An 18,772-nucleotide genomic window follows, 5' to 3' on the forward strand; every position below is an offset into this window, starting at 1 on the left:
TGGTTAGTGATCATCAAATGATGGCCTAGCTTGAACCACCAAGCAATTGGGTTCTAGGTAGCAACTAGTGGTTTTTTTGCTGAAAAAAGTGCAGGTTTTCATCTGTAGATGCAGAGAAGGATAATATGAAACAGTGTCCTTGCAGACACATAGGATGAGCCTTTTGTCCCACTCACAATGCAATAATTGGCCAAAGAATACAAGCAATTAATCAGCAAACATAATGCAGCAGGCAATGTCAGTTGTCAAGGTGTCATCTCTTCCTCACCTTTACTTTCCCTTTCTTGATCCTTTGCATGGACAGGTATAGATTGGGTGGTAGCTAGGTGCCAATTTGTGCCACACAATGTACCCCATCGATCTCAGAAAGACTTCATTTCTAAGTGCTCCAACTCTTGTCCCCAAAAGACTTTATTTTTATCTTTTAATCTACTCTAGTTCCGTAAATCTAGAAGTTTTATCTCTTCAATAACTCTTAATTTCCTCTTACCTATTACTCCGCAGCACTATTTTCTTATTAATGAGGGGTATTTTGGTCTTTTACCCTCATCACTAATTTGTCAACTTCGTCTTAAAATTGAAGTCTTTGTGAGACGGATGGAGTACATATGGAGGACCCCAACCACAAAGGCACGCTGCTTTCACAAGCTTGGTTCAATCTAAGGGGCCTAAAGTTGTGGAGGAATATGTAACTGAATAACACTGCTATGTGCCTCACTAAGACATGATTTTCAGTTGCTTATGAAGCTTTAAGCTGACTGGGGCTTGCAGGAAAGGAGAGGATGCAACTCACCAAAGTGCAGAGAAAGTTGCAAAGATTCACTATCTGTGTGATGCTTTTGACGATGTAGAGATGTATGTTATTCTCATGTAGCTTTCGGTTGGTGCCTGGCTTAATTTTAGAATAGTGCCATGTATTTAGATTTGCTATATTTGCCACTTGCATAACTCTTCACTTATTTGTTTACATACCAAAAAAATGGGCTCTTGATGGTATTGAACTATCACCATATTATCAAGGCTCCTCATACTATGCTTTGCTATATTTGTAGCATAAGCCTGAATGTAACCTAGCAAGAAATCAACAGAGAATTGCATGCAGATTAGTCTTCTGCTTGCTACACAGCAGGTGATTCATTTTCAGTAGTACACTGGCAGTCAGAACTGTAATTTTAAGCTCTTTTGTATGACACATCACCATATTTTGATGTACCAAAAGATTCATGACTACAATAGCACATTGTACAGCATACACATTCATGCGCGGTTTACGATCGCGATACGTTCTATTGTTACCATTGCATAAAAGTAACACAAAAAGAAAGAACTAAAAACCTCTCAATTATGGCCTTTTTTTTTTACATCATTTCTTCCCAGAAGCTGTTGGGTAGATCCTCCTGAAAGCCCAAAGGATTCTGCACCCAATCTGCTGCTGCTGCTTCTCCTTGATGCTCACCTGATGCTCATGGCTTCTTGCTGCACTGCCCTTGTGTCCTCTCTGCTGCTGCTGTTGCCCTTTGAGAGAACTGGCCACAGCTGCTTCGTACACCATTGCTGCAGACAAAAACTGCTGTTTTTTTCCCCTTGTCTTCTTGTCAAGAACAGATTGCCAAATTGCCCAAATTGCTTGCCTGCTTCAGGTGACTGAAAAAAAGAGGATGTGATGTCTCATATTTGTAGTGGTTGATGATGCAGCAGAGAGGAATGGCTGTCTTGGCAGCCAAGGAACTGAAACTGGCATGTGTCTGAATTTCTAAATTTCTAGCAGGTAGCAGCCAAGGAACTGAAATTGACATGTGTCTGAATTATGAATTTCTGATGGAGATTGTGGTCAAAGTATGGCTCATTCCACTGAACCAAATGACAAATATTTCCTATGAAAACTCAGGTTTTGGCCTCTTCCTGGAAGCCTGGGAGAGGAAGGTACAATTGAAGGAGTCTAAGTAGATGAATTGATGGATGGTTTCTTTGTGCATTATTGATTATTCGTTTATTCGCTTATTCACGGAATAAGCGAAACAACATATTTCCAAACAAAAAGTAATTTGTGAATAAAATTTTTATATACGTGTTCTTAGCGATCTAAAAGCAAAAGGCTGAAAAATAAATTTCGATGAAAAAACCTCAAAATCAGCTCCAAATTTAAGGTTGAAAATTCAAATTTTGGCTGATAAGTATAAGCATAAGCGAAAAGACGAGGCCCTCAGTCTCTTCAAGTAGTCTGACTGTCTACCTTCTTGTTATTGTATTTTTTACAAGAAATTAGATGCCGCCTATCCGTTTGTAGGAGATTTTTTTAAAAAAAAAATCGAAACAATGTATGTAGACACTTATATACCCACGTATATATTCATCCCTATAAAAATAAAAGAATTATTACTCATAAATATGATCATCAGTGCTAAGTCAAATACATAGGTGAACAGGTTCCACCCCCCAAAAAAAATAACCAGTATCTACGCTCAGTTCGTGGAGATTTCAAGATTTTGAAAGCAGGTGACTGCTTAGATGTTGGGAGTGAATCAACAGGCTTTAGACCCCACAAATAGGCTTTTGTCATCAATTTGATCAATTTTTCGAAGTGTCCTAAATAGTTCTCCAAAAAAGAAAAGAGTCATAAATTCCAAAGCTAAAGTACTCTGTGACGCAAAATATCTCCCTCCATGAACTCCCACTTAGTCACTACTCCCTCCGACCCAAAAAAAAAAGACAAACCCTGATTTATGTGTTCAACGTTTGACCGTCCGTCTTATTTGAAAAAGTTATAAAAAAAATTAAAAAGACAAGTCACGCATAAAATATTAATCATGTTTTATCATCTAACAACAATAAAAATACAAATTATAAAAAAATTTCATATAAAACAGACAGCCAAAAGTTGGACACGGAAATCCAGAGCTTGTCTTTTTTTTTGGGGGGGGGGGGGGGGGGGGGGGGACGGAGTGTAGTCATGTTTTGCCGGATGGAGATTCCAAAAGAAAGGGCATAGCCTAACACTGTAGTGGACCTGATCTCACTTTGTGGTTTGTGCAAATAGTCCACTTGCTCTGCTAAATAACTATTGGCACAACATATTGTGGCATCAAAATATCAAACGATAAGCTTCCGTTCTGTTTGCTTTGTGTAAGGCTTTTTACAGAATCACCTTTCTTTTGTGTAAATTCAAACAGAACACAATATATATATATATATATATATATATATATATATATATATATATATATATATATATATATATATATATATATATATATATATATGTATGTATATATAATGGAATAATAAAAAATGGAACACCAGTTAAAAGTGGTCACCTAAGTTTGTGCATGTGCAAGAAGAGATTATCATGGCAGCAAAATCTGGAAAGTTAGGGACAAGCACAAACATGTAAACCATTCCCTTAATTTGCAGCCATTTCTTACATTTGCGATCATCCCCAATTGATGGCACATCCTTGAAGAATATGACTGTTGGGGATGCTGCAAGATTAAACAGTTTGTGAGTCGTTTTACGTGAACAATGGCTTTTGCATTCACCAACTCGTGAGATAAATATACAGGCTTATACAAAAGGACGGCTGCCAACAACGTGGACCTCGCGGACAAAATATACAACCGGGCCCACACTGGGGTAACATTTTGACAACAAAAGAAATTTGCCGTTACAAGAACCACTCCCTCAGCAATCTAGAATCTAACCAAGCTGAGAGGTGGAGCCAAAATGGCGCGGAAATAATTATCTACCTGGCATTGAGACTACAATTAGCTCAAAGTTTGGGGAAATGAAGAAACCGCTACCCGCGCCGCTTCCACAGCACGAACACCTAGCAAAGGAAAACATGCCAGAGATCAGAAAACAGGAGAGATGGTTGATGTTTTTTAATACAATGACTCGTGCAGTTCTTCAAGACCCTAGTGTGCACAAGCAATCCCTAAAGTCACAAATATTTGATTTTGATGTAGAATGAGTATCGGTCAAAACATTCAAAATTATGGCAATCAATTTTATACCATAGCAAGTTTGTAAAATCTAACAAGTTTATGATATTATGACAGTACTTTTCGAGGCAGATCTATGTATATCATTCGTTTTGTTTTTAAACCAAGTATTTGAGAAATTATTAATGGTCAGAATTTTTTAGGTTTGACTTATGTTGTCCTAAATGTCAAATATTTATGACTGGAGGGTGTAAAATCTTGCCATATGCATAAGCCAGCGTTTGGGAATATGTTAGGATTAGGATTAAGGCATACCTGTACAGTAACTTTACAAAGGGGTAAGAATTTTCTGCAAAAGCTACCAGCCTAATTTCAACATCATCCTGGTCCTGAATTTGAAGGATGAGCATACACACTGCCTTGAACAGCAGGCTTCTGCTGCTGTTGCTGCCGAGATTGCAGCTGCTGCCTCTGCCCACCAATACCATGCCCATGTATAGGCACGCCACCTGACATTTGCCTTTGCAACATGCCTTGGCTAGACACTGACAACAGCATTTCATTTCCAACAAAGGTATCTTGAGGCGAGCTAGCTAACTGCGAGGTTGATGGAACTGTAGTTGGATCATGAGATGACTCTTGTCTCCGCTGGTTTATAGATGAAACACCACCTGGGCTACCTGAATCTGTACTCTTTGCAATGGATGTGGAGGGAATTGCCTGATTATGTTGAACTTGGTCAACAGGTGATTCTATCCTACCATCAGTGTTCATATGACGGTTTTGTTGCATCACCAATCTCTGGATGTTGTTATGTGATGGATTCATGTACCGTTGTTGCTGCTGCTGTGCCAATGGAGATGACGAATGAAGTGGAGCTTGTTGAGAAGTTAACATAGTCTGGTTAGGAGAACCCTGCATTGAGCTTTGACTACCTACATCCGATGTTTGTATTGGTGAATGAGGCATCTGAGACCCATATATCTTGGGTTGATTACCAGGTTGAACCACTGATGGAACCAAGCCCTTATTACCAGCAAAATACCCCGGGCCCTGTTGCACCATACTTTTATCAGAAACTTGGTTTTTAGAGGTTGTAGAAATACCGCTTGCTTGAGTGGCATCAACTGGTGAACTCTGGTGCATCATATTCCCTCGGCCTAAGCTCTTCATAAGCTTAGCTTGCTGGCTACCTTGATTTCTTTGCTGCTGGTTTTGTCTAGACTGCTGCTGACCCTGTTGCTTCTTCTGCTTATGCGATGTATTAACAGGCTGGTTGGGAGGCACTGAGCTATCTAGTGAATTTTGTGCCGGATGCTGCTGTTTATGTTGTGACTGCGAAGATGGGATAGCACTGGAAGCTGGCCCTTGGCTCTGCTGTTGCATTTGTGAACCATTCTGTACAGTCGACACTGCACTGGCTCCAGAAAGTGGGTGCTGTTGTTGGGTCATCATGCATTGTTGCATGTGTCTATCTTTAGCCAAGCGCATAGCATAAGCCTGCTGCTGTGGGCTTGACTGGGTTGTTCCTTGAATATGGGGGTGATGTGTATTTCCAAGCACGTGTGACTGTTGTGGCATCTGATGTGGTTGGGATGACTGAACTGGAAAAGGTTGACCAGGTGAAGATGCTCCGACATTGGAAAATGGAGTACCACTGAAATGAATGGACTGGTTATTTCCCTGCGATACTTGCATCTGAAACTCCTGCATCATCTGCCTATGTTCTTCCATGTTCTGGCCAGGCTACATCAAAGAATGCATAGCATCAGCAACCACATAACAGCAAAAAAGGACAGCTTCTAGCTTTTTACTGATTAAATTAAGCTTTGGATATCGTAAGTATGTCCATGAGCTAAAAAATGGATAGATCGATGCATGCATCATTAACTATGGGATGTAATAACATCACAAAAAAGCAACATGCGTGCTCTAGCTATGATTCTTTCAGATTTGTAATATGATACTTTAAAACTATCACCTGCTAACCATCCAGCAATTGATATTTCTAACCAGAAAACTGAGGGAGTTGGCTACAGTATTTTAGCTTTCAGTAGGCCTAGCCAATGAAGAATGTGTGACACTAATGATTAACCAGGTTTGTGCATAGGCCCATCCTAAGTGGGACCTGAGTATTAAGTGAATTTTGGGCCTAGAGTTTGAAAATAATACTTGAATAATTATATAAATTCGCAGCAGGAAGGACTCAAATTTCCAGGTTCCATCCAGTCTTCCCACAAAGCATGTATAAGCAATGGACTGCATGGCGAATGTTTCTGCTTGTTGTACGAGCAGTTTGGTCAGATATGAAAGTTTAAAATAACATATACATCAGATCTGAATAGAATCTACCGCTTAAAGAGAGAAGTTGGTAATGGATGCGGTGCATACTCTATGGTGATATTTTATGATAAATCAATGTAGGCAAGTGTGTCGTATTGATGTATTGTAGGACTTCCTAAAATAAATAAATAATTGCGTCCACTACACATGCATACGTGTAGATATAGCCTGTTGATATGATTGTTTAATTGGAAAATTAAGATAAATACTTTGGCATTTTATAAGATCAGAGTATGTGATACTTACTAATCTGAAAACCATTGCAGCAGCACACATGCACTGCTAGTTAATAGAATAACATTAGAATATTAAATTGCCAGTTAGATAGAGGAACCCCGCAAATTGACCAGTATCACCGATTTACACAGCAGCTAAGTTTGCTTGCCCACAACACATACAAGCCAGTAGCTTGAATGAAGTTCATATATGTTCAGTCAATCAGTACATATTATAACTACTTAGGACTGGTTTTGAAACTATGTTATCATCCATATGATTAGAACAGAAGGTAGGCGGAATGCACGATATTCTATGCCTCTAGCACACACACCAGCCAATGGAGAGCACAAGACATGATGAAAGATATATATCATAACACAGAATGGAAGGAAATGTTTACCCGAAGCATCTGCATTGGATCGCGTGGCCTCAACATAGTATTTCCATGGCCAGGTATGGTACCAGGATGAACATTCACCGTGTTTTGCATGCCTTGCCCATTGTTGGGAAGCATGTTTCCAGGTGAAACCATATTTAGCATTCCTGAGGAACCAAGCCTTGGAAAGGGCGGCCTGGTCACTGGAGTACCACGATTTAGTCCAGTCATCACCCCCATACCATGAGCACCAGGCATCATCCGAACACCACGATCAACTCCAGCAGGCGCACCAGGAACAGGCACCCCAGGTTGCTGAAGACTTCTGCTGTTGAGCATCTGATTGTACTGGATTCTTTGTTGCTCATCACCCTGCAGAGAGGTAGGTCTAGGCATTCCGTACCTCTGAGAATCCCTGCAACAAAAATTTTACAGAAACGAACATTAGAATGTAAAATTAATTTTATAAGCTAGAGAAGGAAAATAGGATCATTTACCTAGGAGTATTTGGTGTTGAAGGTGATGGCAAAGTATTGCCTAAAACCATACCAGGAGACCCTGGTAGCCTAGTATTCATATTACCAGTAGGAAGGGTGGGACCAATGGAACTGGGATGGTTTGGAAGCATTAAACCACTTGCATGAGATCCCGAGTAACCAATAGAAAGTGCATCCGGGTTTGGAGTCATTGCATCACAAAGATCAAGCGGCCTATTGGTAGTTTTAAATACGAGCATTAGATAAAGTATAAAGAAGACTGGCAGGGACTGTGGATACAGGAAAAGAACATATAAATTGAACACAGCAATGCTCATACATCAAAATGACTCCAGGTGCACATGCTTGAGAAAGTGCATGAAGATGAGAAGAATGGAGTGGGTTTATCTGCTTGAGCTCTTGGCTCTCACCCTGCATGACCAAAAAAGTGAAAGGGGACATAGGGAAAATGATCAGACTAACGTGGGTAAACATGTAAATTCAGAAAATACACATGGTTTAAATTGCATATACAGCAACAAATATAACACTATTTAACATAAAATAATTTGGCCGAACAAAACTTAAGCGAGAGATACCACAAATATCATAAGATTTTATATCCATTTTAAATGAGAGATACCAAACATAAGGAAAGACCACTCCACAATTCATCATGACAACCCAAGATGAAATCAGCATTTTCAATCATTTTCTTATACATGTCAAACTGTAGCAGATGATTGTCGTTACTGCCAGTAATGAGATACCATATGATGAAGCAAGAGCGTATAAAACAACATGACAGATCAACACATTAACATTGAACAAAGAAGAATAACCATTATGTACTGCATGCCGTAGGAAAATTTACAATTCTAATATACTAATACAAAGTCAAGCCTGTAAAAGGCTTTTCCAAAAAAAACTAACCTTTCTACGATTTGGATGCAACTTTTGACCAAGGAATATTATTTTCTCGAAGTGTGCCTTAAGAGTCTCTTCCTCGAACGGTCCTTGAAGTCGCTGGAACAGGTGTCTAGCACTACCCTGATATATTTACATGGAACAGATCACAATGTTAACTGTTAAAAAGATGACATCCTTTGAGCATCTATATGAACACTATTGGACAAGAAAAACTAGCCTCACACTCTGCAGGTCAAAACAAAAACTGGATACTAAATCAACTTCAGAATTTGAAACTTCTAATTCTAAATCCCATTTACATGCTAAGAGGGATAACACAAGAAAACATAAATGGGAGAGCAAACCTTTGGGATGCCAGGCAATGTGGACTGATAGTGTTGTGATGAGCCCGAGTCATCTGCGCTATCCGCACCATCACCTGAACCTTTTTCTGTGAGAAGTTTATGGCGATCTTTACACTCGTTAGGCCTTCTATATATACACTGCATATACGAGATGCCAGAATCCACAATTAAATAAAACAAATAAAACATCAATGTACTAAAACATCACATTATGATGATCATATTTGATATCACATAAGATCCAATGTACAAGCGAGGAAATAAACAAACACCAATTAAAAAGAGGATTGACAAAAAAGAATACAAAATGCTAAAGAAGTGGAGAAAATAACATGGTTTTCAATAAAATGATTTCTACAAGGCAGACTTGCCGGTACTGGGAAAAACAAAGGATTGACATGGCAAAAAATAAAAGAAAACTTTGAAGTCCTAAATAATAATATATTACCTTCAATTGAACAATGCTGTTCAGTGCATCACTAACCAGTTCCCAGTTTTGACCCATATCATGTACAAGCACAACAAGAGCCTAATATAATAAAAATGTTAGGTTATTTCTGCACAATATAGCAAGATCGAAATGATCAATTATTTTAACAGCCAATAACCTGATCCTCAAAGCTCGACCATGGACTTCCAGGGCCTGAGTGACTAGCAGCCATCTGGCAAAAGGATCAAAAGTTTTAGAAAACAGGTATACTAGTGAATGTGCAACAACCAAGAATAAGAATGGAGTACATAAGATGTTAAGAAAGCAAAAAAGGTATGAAAGACAAAAAAAGAGAATAATATGACAAGAGTTTTTTTCCCTTTATTCCTGTCTCAAAATTCAACTACCTATATATTTTGGTCAAGCGGACAGAGGAAGTAGTACTTCCAATTTTCCCCCATGCTGCCTTCGATAAAACCATCACAGAGCCACTTTTAGGCAATGATTTCAGATAATTCTTTTTGCACAAAATGTCCAAAAACTACACCCTTTTGAAGCATTGGACCCCCCCCCCCACACCCCTCTACCTCGGCGCCGGACTCATTGGCGAGGTCCACTGCCACGGCACCACTGTGTCCCCCTCGCTCAGAGCAGCGGCGGCCGCTCGCACCGCCGCTGCAATGGCAAGAACATGCAGCAGGAGTTCATACAACGGCAAGTTGGAGATAGAGGAGCGATGGATGGAGATGGCAGAGGGGCGTGAGGCCGGGTGTTGCGCCCCCAAGCCACTCCTCACAGGCACAGCACTCAACCTCGCGCGCCTCCGCCGTCTCCATCCATAGTTCCATCTCCCGCTTGCCACCACATGAATTCCCTCAGCATCGCCTGCCACTCCAGAGGTGCATGCAGTCACCATCACTCTGAGTGAGGGGAACGGGGTTGACACGAGTGCCAGAGCCAGTAGCACCAACCCTCGGTGCTGATGACGCTGGCATCATGGCAGTGGACCTCAGCACCAAGGTAGGGGGCCCAAATCTGGAATAAGTTTTTGGAGGGTTTATTCATAAAATAAGTTTTTAGAAAGGCCTAAAATGTGTAACTGGACCAATTACCGGCTAGAAACCATCGATAACCAATTGCTAAGTGGCCCAAAGAAATGGGACATTCTTGCAATTGCATACATAAAAATGAACATCATATGTGAATCCATGAGAAATAAACGTTATGACAACAGCACAAGCACAACTATTAGGAGGAATGGCACGGAAATTAAATACACATGATGACATGAAGATTTATAGTTATAACGAGTAAATTGCCTTCATGGTGCACGAACTTGCGTGTTGGGTACAAGTAGGTATCACAACTTGCAATTGTTTGCTTCAATTCAACAACTTGCCTAGTCCGTGCAAACCCGGGCCAAATCAGTCCACGTAACGGAAAATGATATGATGCGGAAAGTACACACATATCCCAACCCCAGTTGGCCGATAGGTGAATATTGTGTAATTAATAATGGGAGAACATTGTGTTGTTGTTTATAGGATGTTAATTTGCAGGGAGCAGAGATGCAGCAGCTTTGTGCAAAAATGAAGTAGAAGGATCAGATTACTGTGATGGTCTCTTTATATTGTGTTGGTTTCAATCTTTGGAGCTATTTTATGGTGGAATTAACATCAAGCGATAGATTTAGTACTGGTTCAATGTCCAAACTCAGTAGCATCGAAGGGAATTTTTTTGTTCCTGATTGCTCTAGTTTGGTTTGCTATAGTGCAGAACACAAGCACATAGTTCAATGTCTAAACTAAGTAGCTACAGCACAACTTACTATATAAGCAACTGATGCGTGTACTACAGGGCTACATGTCATCAATGAGTGCCACCTCAGATGATTTCCACCTGCATGGACTGTTTTGGCCCTGGTTCGAACAGACTAAGGCAAGTTGTTGCACCAGAACGAATGATTTGCAAGCTGTTGCAACTATTTGCACTTACTACACAAGTTTATGCACAGTGAGCGTAATTTACTCTATAACAACTGAACATGATATTTGAGTACATCACATATTAATTCATTAGAGTCCATAGTACAAATAAATCACATACAACCAGACATGGGTAGAGTCATATAACACATAATAGGAGTAGGAACATTTTGCACATATGACGGCATGAGGATGATGCGGAAATTATGACAAATTCATAAAATTTTAATTCAAAAATCATTTTGGCCAGTTTATTCCAGTACCAGTCACTGGCTTCAGACCGGTTACCACCGGTGCTTGGAACCTTGTTAATATAAAATGGTAGGATTGTGATATCGACGAGCAAGCCCAACCAATTGGATAAAGTTATGCAAAATGAACTGCAGTTCTCTAAAACTGCTGCTTTAAGGTTGTGTAGCTTTACTGGTAGTATATGATTGTGAGGTTTACTCATTTGTTTTGGTGATTTATAAGTACTGTTTGTATTAGCAATTATACGTTTCTATAAAACCAGCATAGTTTAGTGTTAACAACAGAGAAATTCGAAGTAAAATACAGATTATGAAAAGTAATGCGTCTGAGAGACTTAACATAGTAAATTTGTGTGTTTGTAAACAGATACAAAGAAAACATACAACCATGCCAAGAGGTATATACCTTGAGCACTTTATTTTTTCTCCCACGATCCCGGTTTGTAATGATCTTTATAATCTTAGTAGGATTTGCCATATTACTCATTTGTGAAGCAGCAGGAGATACCATTGGGCCAACTGGTGTAAGTGCTTCTAATGAAACATCTGGTGCTTGGTTCATCAATTTAGGCTTCTTGGCAGCATGCTGACCATTTATCACTGTTGACAAGTCACAAGTGTGAAAAATTATTCCCATGTCCTCTTAAATAGAGCAAGAACTATTTATTATATATATAAGTTATGCAATCTGAAGTAGAGAAAGAAAATACCAATATTTCCATTTGAATCGAATTGATGGACCTCTGATCTCTTCTTCAAATAATCCTTCTGGTATAGAAAGGAGAAAACATTTATCAGATATTAATGAAACGACAAGCTTTTGCTTTCCAAAAGCATGTGGTGGTTGGAATTTTTTGAGTGGGAGAAGGTTTGTACACCTCCTGTTCTTTTTTACTTGTTATTTACGACCAAATAGCGACCAATGCACATGTTTGGTAACTAATATTTTTAATCATATATTCATCAAAAACATTGTCATATATAGGTATGGAAGTATTTCATGACAGGTCTGCCATTTTCACATATCAAATAGTTCTGCATACATTAGAAGGCTAAGATTTCGAGGCTTAGCTGCACATATTCTAAAACATAGTCCTATTTGAGGAAGGAGGTAATACTTCACTAAAAGCTGCAATGCTGCTAACCCAAAAATTAGAACATACGAAACCCAATGATTCATTAAGATGAATAAAATTTGTGGTGTCATTTAGACCACTATTCACTTGTGCTGATTATAAGCTGTATGGCTTATTACTAACAAAAAAAATTGAACGTTAAACTTTTATATGTGTGTTTAGCGATTTAAAAGCAAATGCTGAAAAATAAACTATGATGAAGAAACCCCAAAATTTACTCCAAAATTATGTTTTAAAATTCATTTTTTTTTTTTTGCTGCAGCTTATAAGCTGAAGGGTGGACACACCATCAGAGTGTTGGGACACATGTTTAACCACTTAAAACACTAATGGATTCACCATGCTGATTTTGTCTGCAAAAGGTGCAAATGTCATTGACATACTACAATCAGAACAGCCAAAAAAATACCTGCTCATATTGAGCAATCAAATCAACCTGAGGTCTAGGATCACAGGCAATGCCCTGAAACATCAGCAGAATCAACTTACTCTACAACATTGTAAACAAGATAGAGAGAGTTGACATAAAGATCTTAACCTTCCCAGCAATCAAAGAGCAAGACTCAGCGACACTTTGAGGTGTCTTGTATCCAGGGTGCTTAGACTTTTTCTTCTTTTTTGACTTAGTAGATACCTCACTGCCATCATACAATTGTCTATCAAAATCAACTGTCGATTCAATATCCACATTCTTCCTTGGAAAAGATCCACCATGCAATGAACTTTGGTCATCTTGACAAGAGTTTGTGTCTCCACTAGAAGCATCTGTTTTACTTGTGAATGCAGTGGCTCCAGAAGCATTAGCAGGATATGGGCTTACAACTCGTTGTCTAGCAGCTGTCCGGATGCGTTTTGTAGGAATATTAAAGAAATCTGAAGGTCTTTTTCCATTTGATAAAAATGGCTGGTTTCCTGGCTTGCTCTCCACATATGGATCATAAGGCATGTCAACACCAGTACTGTAATGCCTTGTGCCATTCATCCTCTGCTGAATAAGGTGTTTCTTTTTGTGACTCGATTTTGATGGCAAACCATCATCATAAGTACCATGCAATACATAAGTGGATGCCTCGACATCATCATCTTCATATGCATGTCCCCTATGTGCATCTAAACCAAAAAAGCATGATAAGAACATTAAGTACATGTAAATATTTCTCAAAACATGTAATAATATATAATATAGAAGGAAATAGTGGTGTAATAGATATATTACCTGCAACAGAGCCTGTTGTAGATGGCTCATAATCATTCTTCTGTCGAGAGTTATTGGTTTTCTGGATGGTAGACATTAATTTTTGTAAGTACAGGCAAACGACGATGAAGTAAAATCCTAAATAAAAGATGGAAAAACAATCCAAAGTAATGGACATAGGACAATAATATGCAATGTGACGATTCATATCACTTACTCAAGATTGTGCAAAAGGTCAAATGCTCACTTCAGTAAAAAAAAAACAGAGAGAGATAAAAACTCAAACACGCAGAAGAGATTGTGTTTCATATCACTAAGAGAGAGAGAAAAAAAGGCCACAGGAGAGGGAGTTAGGCCCACACCCCATACACACCAAAGAAAAAACTAGTGAAAATCTCTCCACACAAAGATAAAGGCAACCAGCTAGCACCACAGATAAAGATCTAGCCCAATACATTAGTAATTTATCATAGAGCCATTAGGTAAATAAAATCTTGAAAACAACAATAGGTTCAATTGTCCAGAACTTTATCAACCCACAGTTGAAAACAACCACGATTTTCTATACTGTCCGATAATTGAAAACCGAACAAAAGCACCGCATAGCATAAAAGAATTACTATTATAAAGCCATCAGAGTACAGAGAGCATGTCCTTGCCTTATTAGCCACAAAAGGACCCTCCACAAACTCTCTGTATGCCTGCATCGCACCAGGGGCTACACCATAAAATAGGTTTGCCTAGAAGTTAGGAAAAAAAATCATAAAACCAGTGTCAGTCAACAGTTTTTGTGTATGCTCCTCAGAGAATTCATGTCAAATTAGATGAAATGTTAAATGGTGTCATCAGATGGGTTACTTCTGAAAGCTGGTCTGGCACTTTCAAAATGCCAAAATCATTCAGCCTGTCAGGAGTAGCTGGTGCTTCAGCTAACGACAGACACTCAGATATATTACAGTTGTCCTTCAGAAACTTTAGTGCATAACTTTGAATAGGAGACTGAAGCTTCTCTTGTTCCAGAGGTTCGTTACACTGTCCAGATTTGTAAATTACATCAAGCACAAATATGTTAGTCGCTATAAGTTTGTAAATAATGCTTATGCAACATAATAAATACGGTGTCCCTATTTTATTCTAAGTTGTCTAGAAAGATCTGAAATCTTAAATTGTCTCGTAAGTGAAAAAGTGGTTGCATGTAAGAGAAATATAAAGAAGGAACAATGTTAGAAAATTGATTTCGCTGACCTGTTCTTTTTCTGCATTGATTCCAGCCACCTTTTTTTCCCCAATCCCAATTGACTCCTCTGCTTGCTTCTCTTTACGCATTTCACCACTGGTAGCTCGTAAAGTCTCAGCTGAACACCAAAACTTCATGATACTCTTGGCTAGGATTCTAGCAATTGATTTCTGTTTCCTTTGAATGTTTGCTTCCTCAAATGTTGCTCGACCACTTAAGGCAATCCAGTGGCACATCTGGGAAGCTGCTGCACTTTTCCACAGGCGCTCCTTTAAATAGAAAACGTGATGTTACATAATATCTTTGAATATGTAAATACAGTAAAAGAAATGTTACACGACAAGATAAAAAACTTGCAGCCTGCATGAGAACAAGAATTGATTATTAAGATCACTTTAGAGAATACCTGCATAAATTCATTTGCCATCCAAGCCATCTCCTCCAGGACAAATTCCCAGTGACTCTTTGGCTTCTTCTCCAAAGAAATATTGCAGAGAGATCGTTCACCAGCTTTCTTGATATTGACCTGAGAAGTATTTATTAACTTTCTTCTCAGAAAAGCAGTATCAGAAAAGTATATATTCTAAGTGTACCTCTATTAATCGTGCCCTTCTAAGGATAGAATCTTCATGTTCCTTCTTGGCAACAGTAGAATCTTCGCATTCCTTCTTTTCCATCATTGGAATATTTTCACCAGTTTTATTAACATCATTGTCAGGGTTCATTAATGACACAGAACTAGGCACGTCCTTCGTGAGCAAACCAGACGCCACGGTAACAGAATCCAACTTATCAGCAATATTAGAATCAGGAGAACATTTATTATTTTTTTTCAAATTAGAACATGCTTCCTTATCGACTTTGTCAAGACCAGAAGTAGCAAGATTCCCTGTGTCCTTTTGTGCATCAACCATCTTGTTATGGACATCAACGTCATCTTTGGCATAAATGGTATTGTTGACTTCTGGTTGAACAGAGTTAGAAACGCCATCAACAACTGTGGGCATGTCACCACCTTCTGGTTGACCATCTTTGTTTCCATCCTTGTCAGAAGGTATAGCATCACCTAAATCTTCATCAGACACCTTCCCTGATAAGTTCTCACTTTTTCCAGGATGTTCATCAACGGTCTTAGACACATCTGCACATGGTATATCCGCTTCATTTTCATTCAAACTGGCAATTTCTACCTCAGAGGGAGGAACAGAACTCTTGCTAACCATATCATCTGCATGAACAACCAAATTTTTATCTGAGCATCCATTACCTGCTTCTTCCGCAGCACATGCTTCTTCCAAGACTTCATTGCATGAAGATGGAAATGAAGAAGTTGCCATTAAAGTAGCTTCTTTTGGACTTGTGTCAGGGGATTCTGCAGAAGTAGTTGCAGTAACTACCAAACCATCTCCAATAAGCTGTGAATTACCATCCACACTGTTTGGTGAGATTTCCGGTGTTTCAACACCATCTTTGATGTTTGTTGTTTCATGAGTTGCTGCTTGGTTTCCTTCATTAGTGTTGTCCATCTCCATCGCATCATGATCACCTAATGAAGCAACCTTTGATGTGTTGTTCCGATCTGGACTTGCTGGTTTTGAGTTGCCAATAGATGAGGCACCATGATCTTCTGATTTTGTTTCTTGTATTATCCCTTTTGCATCTTTCCCTTGAGAATATAGTGGGGAAACTGGTAGAGACCCAACAGACGCAGTGGCATTCTCCCTGCTTGATTTTGATCTGCGACGAGCATACGCCTGGTTCTTTGCCCCAGGGCGGAACAAACTAGAATCTTCAGCCTCTTTTACATTGTTTTGACCATCACAGCGCAGGGACACATCAGGTTGAGATACATTAGTTCGTTTAGTACCACGTTTGATAAGTTTCTCCCCACCTGTGTTGCTGGTATCTCCATCCAAAAGCATAAGATTATCAGCTGTGTTGGCATCACGGCATGATGAACTTCCTGGCTTGCCACTACTTTCAACCGAATCCCCATGGGGTGAGGCAGCAAACGCAAAGCTGCCCTTAGCTTCACTGTAGTGCAAGTGAGAAAAGAGGATCGTATCAAACAATAATGGCAGCACCGTTATCATATGACAAACCATGAAAATCAGTATCACCTTATCACATTTTGTTCGGTTATATGATCTGCAACAGAAGTGGACTGGACACTAAGTGATGCTACATGTCCAAGTTTGAAATCCAAGGGGTTACCTCCCTGCAATAACAGATTAATAAATCAGGACAAATGATCTAATGCAAAGTCAACATACACTCCAAACCATAAGGATCCGATTGCAACATACCTTCTCTAAAAATTCAAGCTCCCTTCTTCGTTCTTCACGGACATCATATTCTTGCCTGAAGTTTGTACAGAACATTAGGAATCCACAGAAAGCATATACAGGCTCATAATAAGATGGTCGTCAATGTACCTAAGCTCCTCTTGAGCTTTCTCTATGGCCGCACGGCGTGGCGAAGCTTTCTGATCAATGTTCACACCACATTCTGCAATTCCTCCCATAGAGCACAGCTCAGTATCCACACAGGATCAGGATATGCAAAGGCATCACTGCAAGCATTATCTACTCAGCTTGCCATGTCATCACTCATCAATGGACATGACCTTCTCAAAAGTCCGCAAAATGTGCAACCTGTTTCCTGTAAAACCAAACCATGTTGCTGATAACAAGGCAACAATACGCAAAAAACAATAGGAGAAACTAAATATCATAAAGGTGACGGCGTCCTCCCATATCAAGTTTACGGAAAACGCAATCCTTATTACCAAAAATAAAAAGGAGACAAAATAAATGCATAGCGCCAGCATTTTCCCAGTCAAGAATAGAGCATGCCAAGTCCAACCACACTTGCCCAATCAAACACGCACACGCAAACGGTTCGACAGCCTTATGGCCTGATCGAACTAAGCGCGCACATAACGACAGAACGTGCCGCGAAGCTAGAAAGTCTTTCTTTCACTAACAAACAGTCCACATGCCATATAAGGCACACTAAAAAATCACTTTTTTTAAGCAGACCCGCGAACATTCCGCGCTATCAGAGCTCAAACCGTTTACAGCGTTGCTAAACCATGAATGCTTCAGTTACAGCGAGCGCGCGAAGCTGACCACACGTACCCCCCACACTCCATTTGCAAACTCGCAAATGCAGCACAATTAAACGGCTAACAGCAGTAGCACCACCAGCCCACCTCACCTCACCACACACAAACACACACCACGAGAGGCCGGGCAGCCCCCGCCAAGGGCACACCTCAATTGCGGCCCTAGGGGACAGCCACGAGCCCTAAGGAGGCCACAAGGAGCGTCGTACGGAGCAGGAGACTCACCTAGGCAGCCCCCGCGCCGGGGGTGGGCTAGGGCTAGGGTTAGGGTTTGCGGGGAGCAGGGGAGCCCCCACCTCGGGGGCGGGGCAGTGGGCGCCGGGAGCACGCGGCGGGGAGGGGGGAGGCGCGCGGGAGGATCTCCGGGTGGTGGCGGCGGAGACGGCGGCGGCGGCGGCCGGGGGGGTCGCCGGAGATCGGTGGCGCGGCGCGGCGGGGCTCGCGGGCTCGCGTGGGGGGTGTGGTGGTGGTGGTACGTCGTATATACAGAAGGCAGAGGCCGCGAGGGAGGGAAGGAGAAAGGAGATTGTGTGTTTGCGGGTCGGGTCGGGGTTGCGACCGGGTGAAGCTCGCGCGAGGTGGTGCGGTCGGACCCGGTCGGTCGGTCGGCGCGGAGTGAGCGTTCGCGGAAAGGAAGATGAAGACAAAACAAAACAAAAACAAAACAACTTTCATTTAGAAAGTTCTCACACGAAACGCACCGTTTAACAGTTTGAAAAACGTGCCACTTTAATCCAAAAGTTAATCCACTATTTTTAGTGGATTCGAACGGGGCATTCGTTAGG

At 40.4% G+C, this 18,772-nt stretch overlaps 1 protein-coding gene across 3 annotated transcripts; it reads right to left on the reverse strand.

The window, feature by feature from the left end:
* Positions 1-1,248: 1,248 nt before the first annotated feature.
* Positions 1,249-18,419, reverse strand: LOC127782912 (chromatin modification-related protein EAF1 B-like). Of its 3 annotated transcripts, XM_052310191.1 has the most exons (24): positions 18,213-18,419; positions 17,296-17,521; positions 17,167-17,221; positions 16,981-17,078; positions 15,454-16,894; positions 15,267-15,386; positions 14,869-15,129; positions 14,482-14,655; positions 14,283-14,363; positions 13,645-13,705; positions 12,967-13,538; positions 12,838-12,891; positions 12,003-12,060; positions 11,699-11,892; positions 9,235-9,288; positions 9,075-9,155; positions 8,627-8,764; positions 8,286-8,402; positions 7,693-7,784; positions 7,374-7,586; positions 6,901-7,291; positions 4,254-5,684; positions 3,423-3,823; positions 1,249-1,644 (listed from the first exon to the last, which is right to left on the reverse strand). In XM_052310191.1, exons 2-22 carry the CDS (start codon positions 17,382-17,384, stop codon positions 4,317-4,319), a joined length of 5,712 nt encoding a protein of 1,903 aa, XP_052166151.1. In that variant the 5' UTR covers positions 17,385-17,521; positions 18,213-18,419; the 3' UTR covers positions 1,249-1,644; positions 3,423-3,823; positions 4,254-4,316. The 3 variants fall into 3 exon arrangements, with proteins under 3 accessions (XP_052166151.1, XP_052166150.1, XP_052166152.1); XM_052310190.1 differs by lacking the exon at positions 1,249-1,644 and having other exon boundaries at positions 3,368-3,823; XM_052310192.1 differs by lacking the exons at positions 1,249-1,644; positions 12,838-12,891 and having other exon boundaries at positions 3,368-3,823; positions 18,213-18,418.
* Between the last annotated feature and the right edge of the window lie 353 nt (positions 18,420-18,772).

Source organism: Oryza glaberrima, chromosome 8, assembly GCF_000147395.1.
Source record: "Oryza glaberrima chromosome 8, OglaRS2, whole genome shotgun sequence".
Lineage (NCBI taxonomy): Eukaryota > Viridiplantae > Streptophyta > Magnoliopsida > Poales > Poaceae > Oryza > Oryza glaberrima.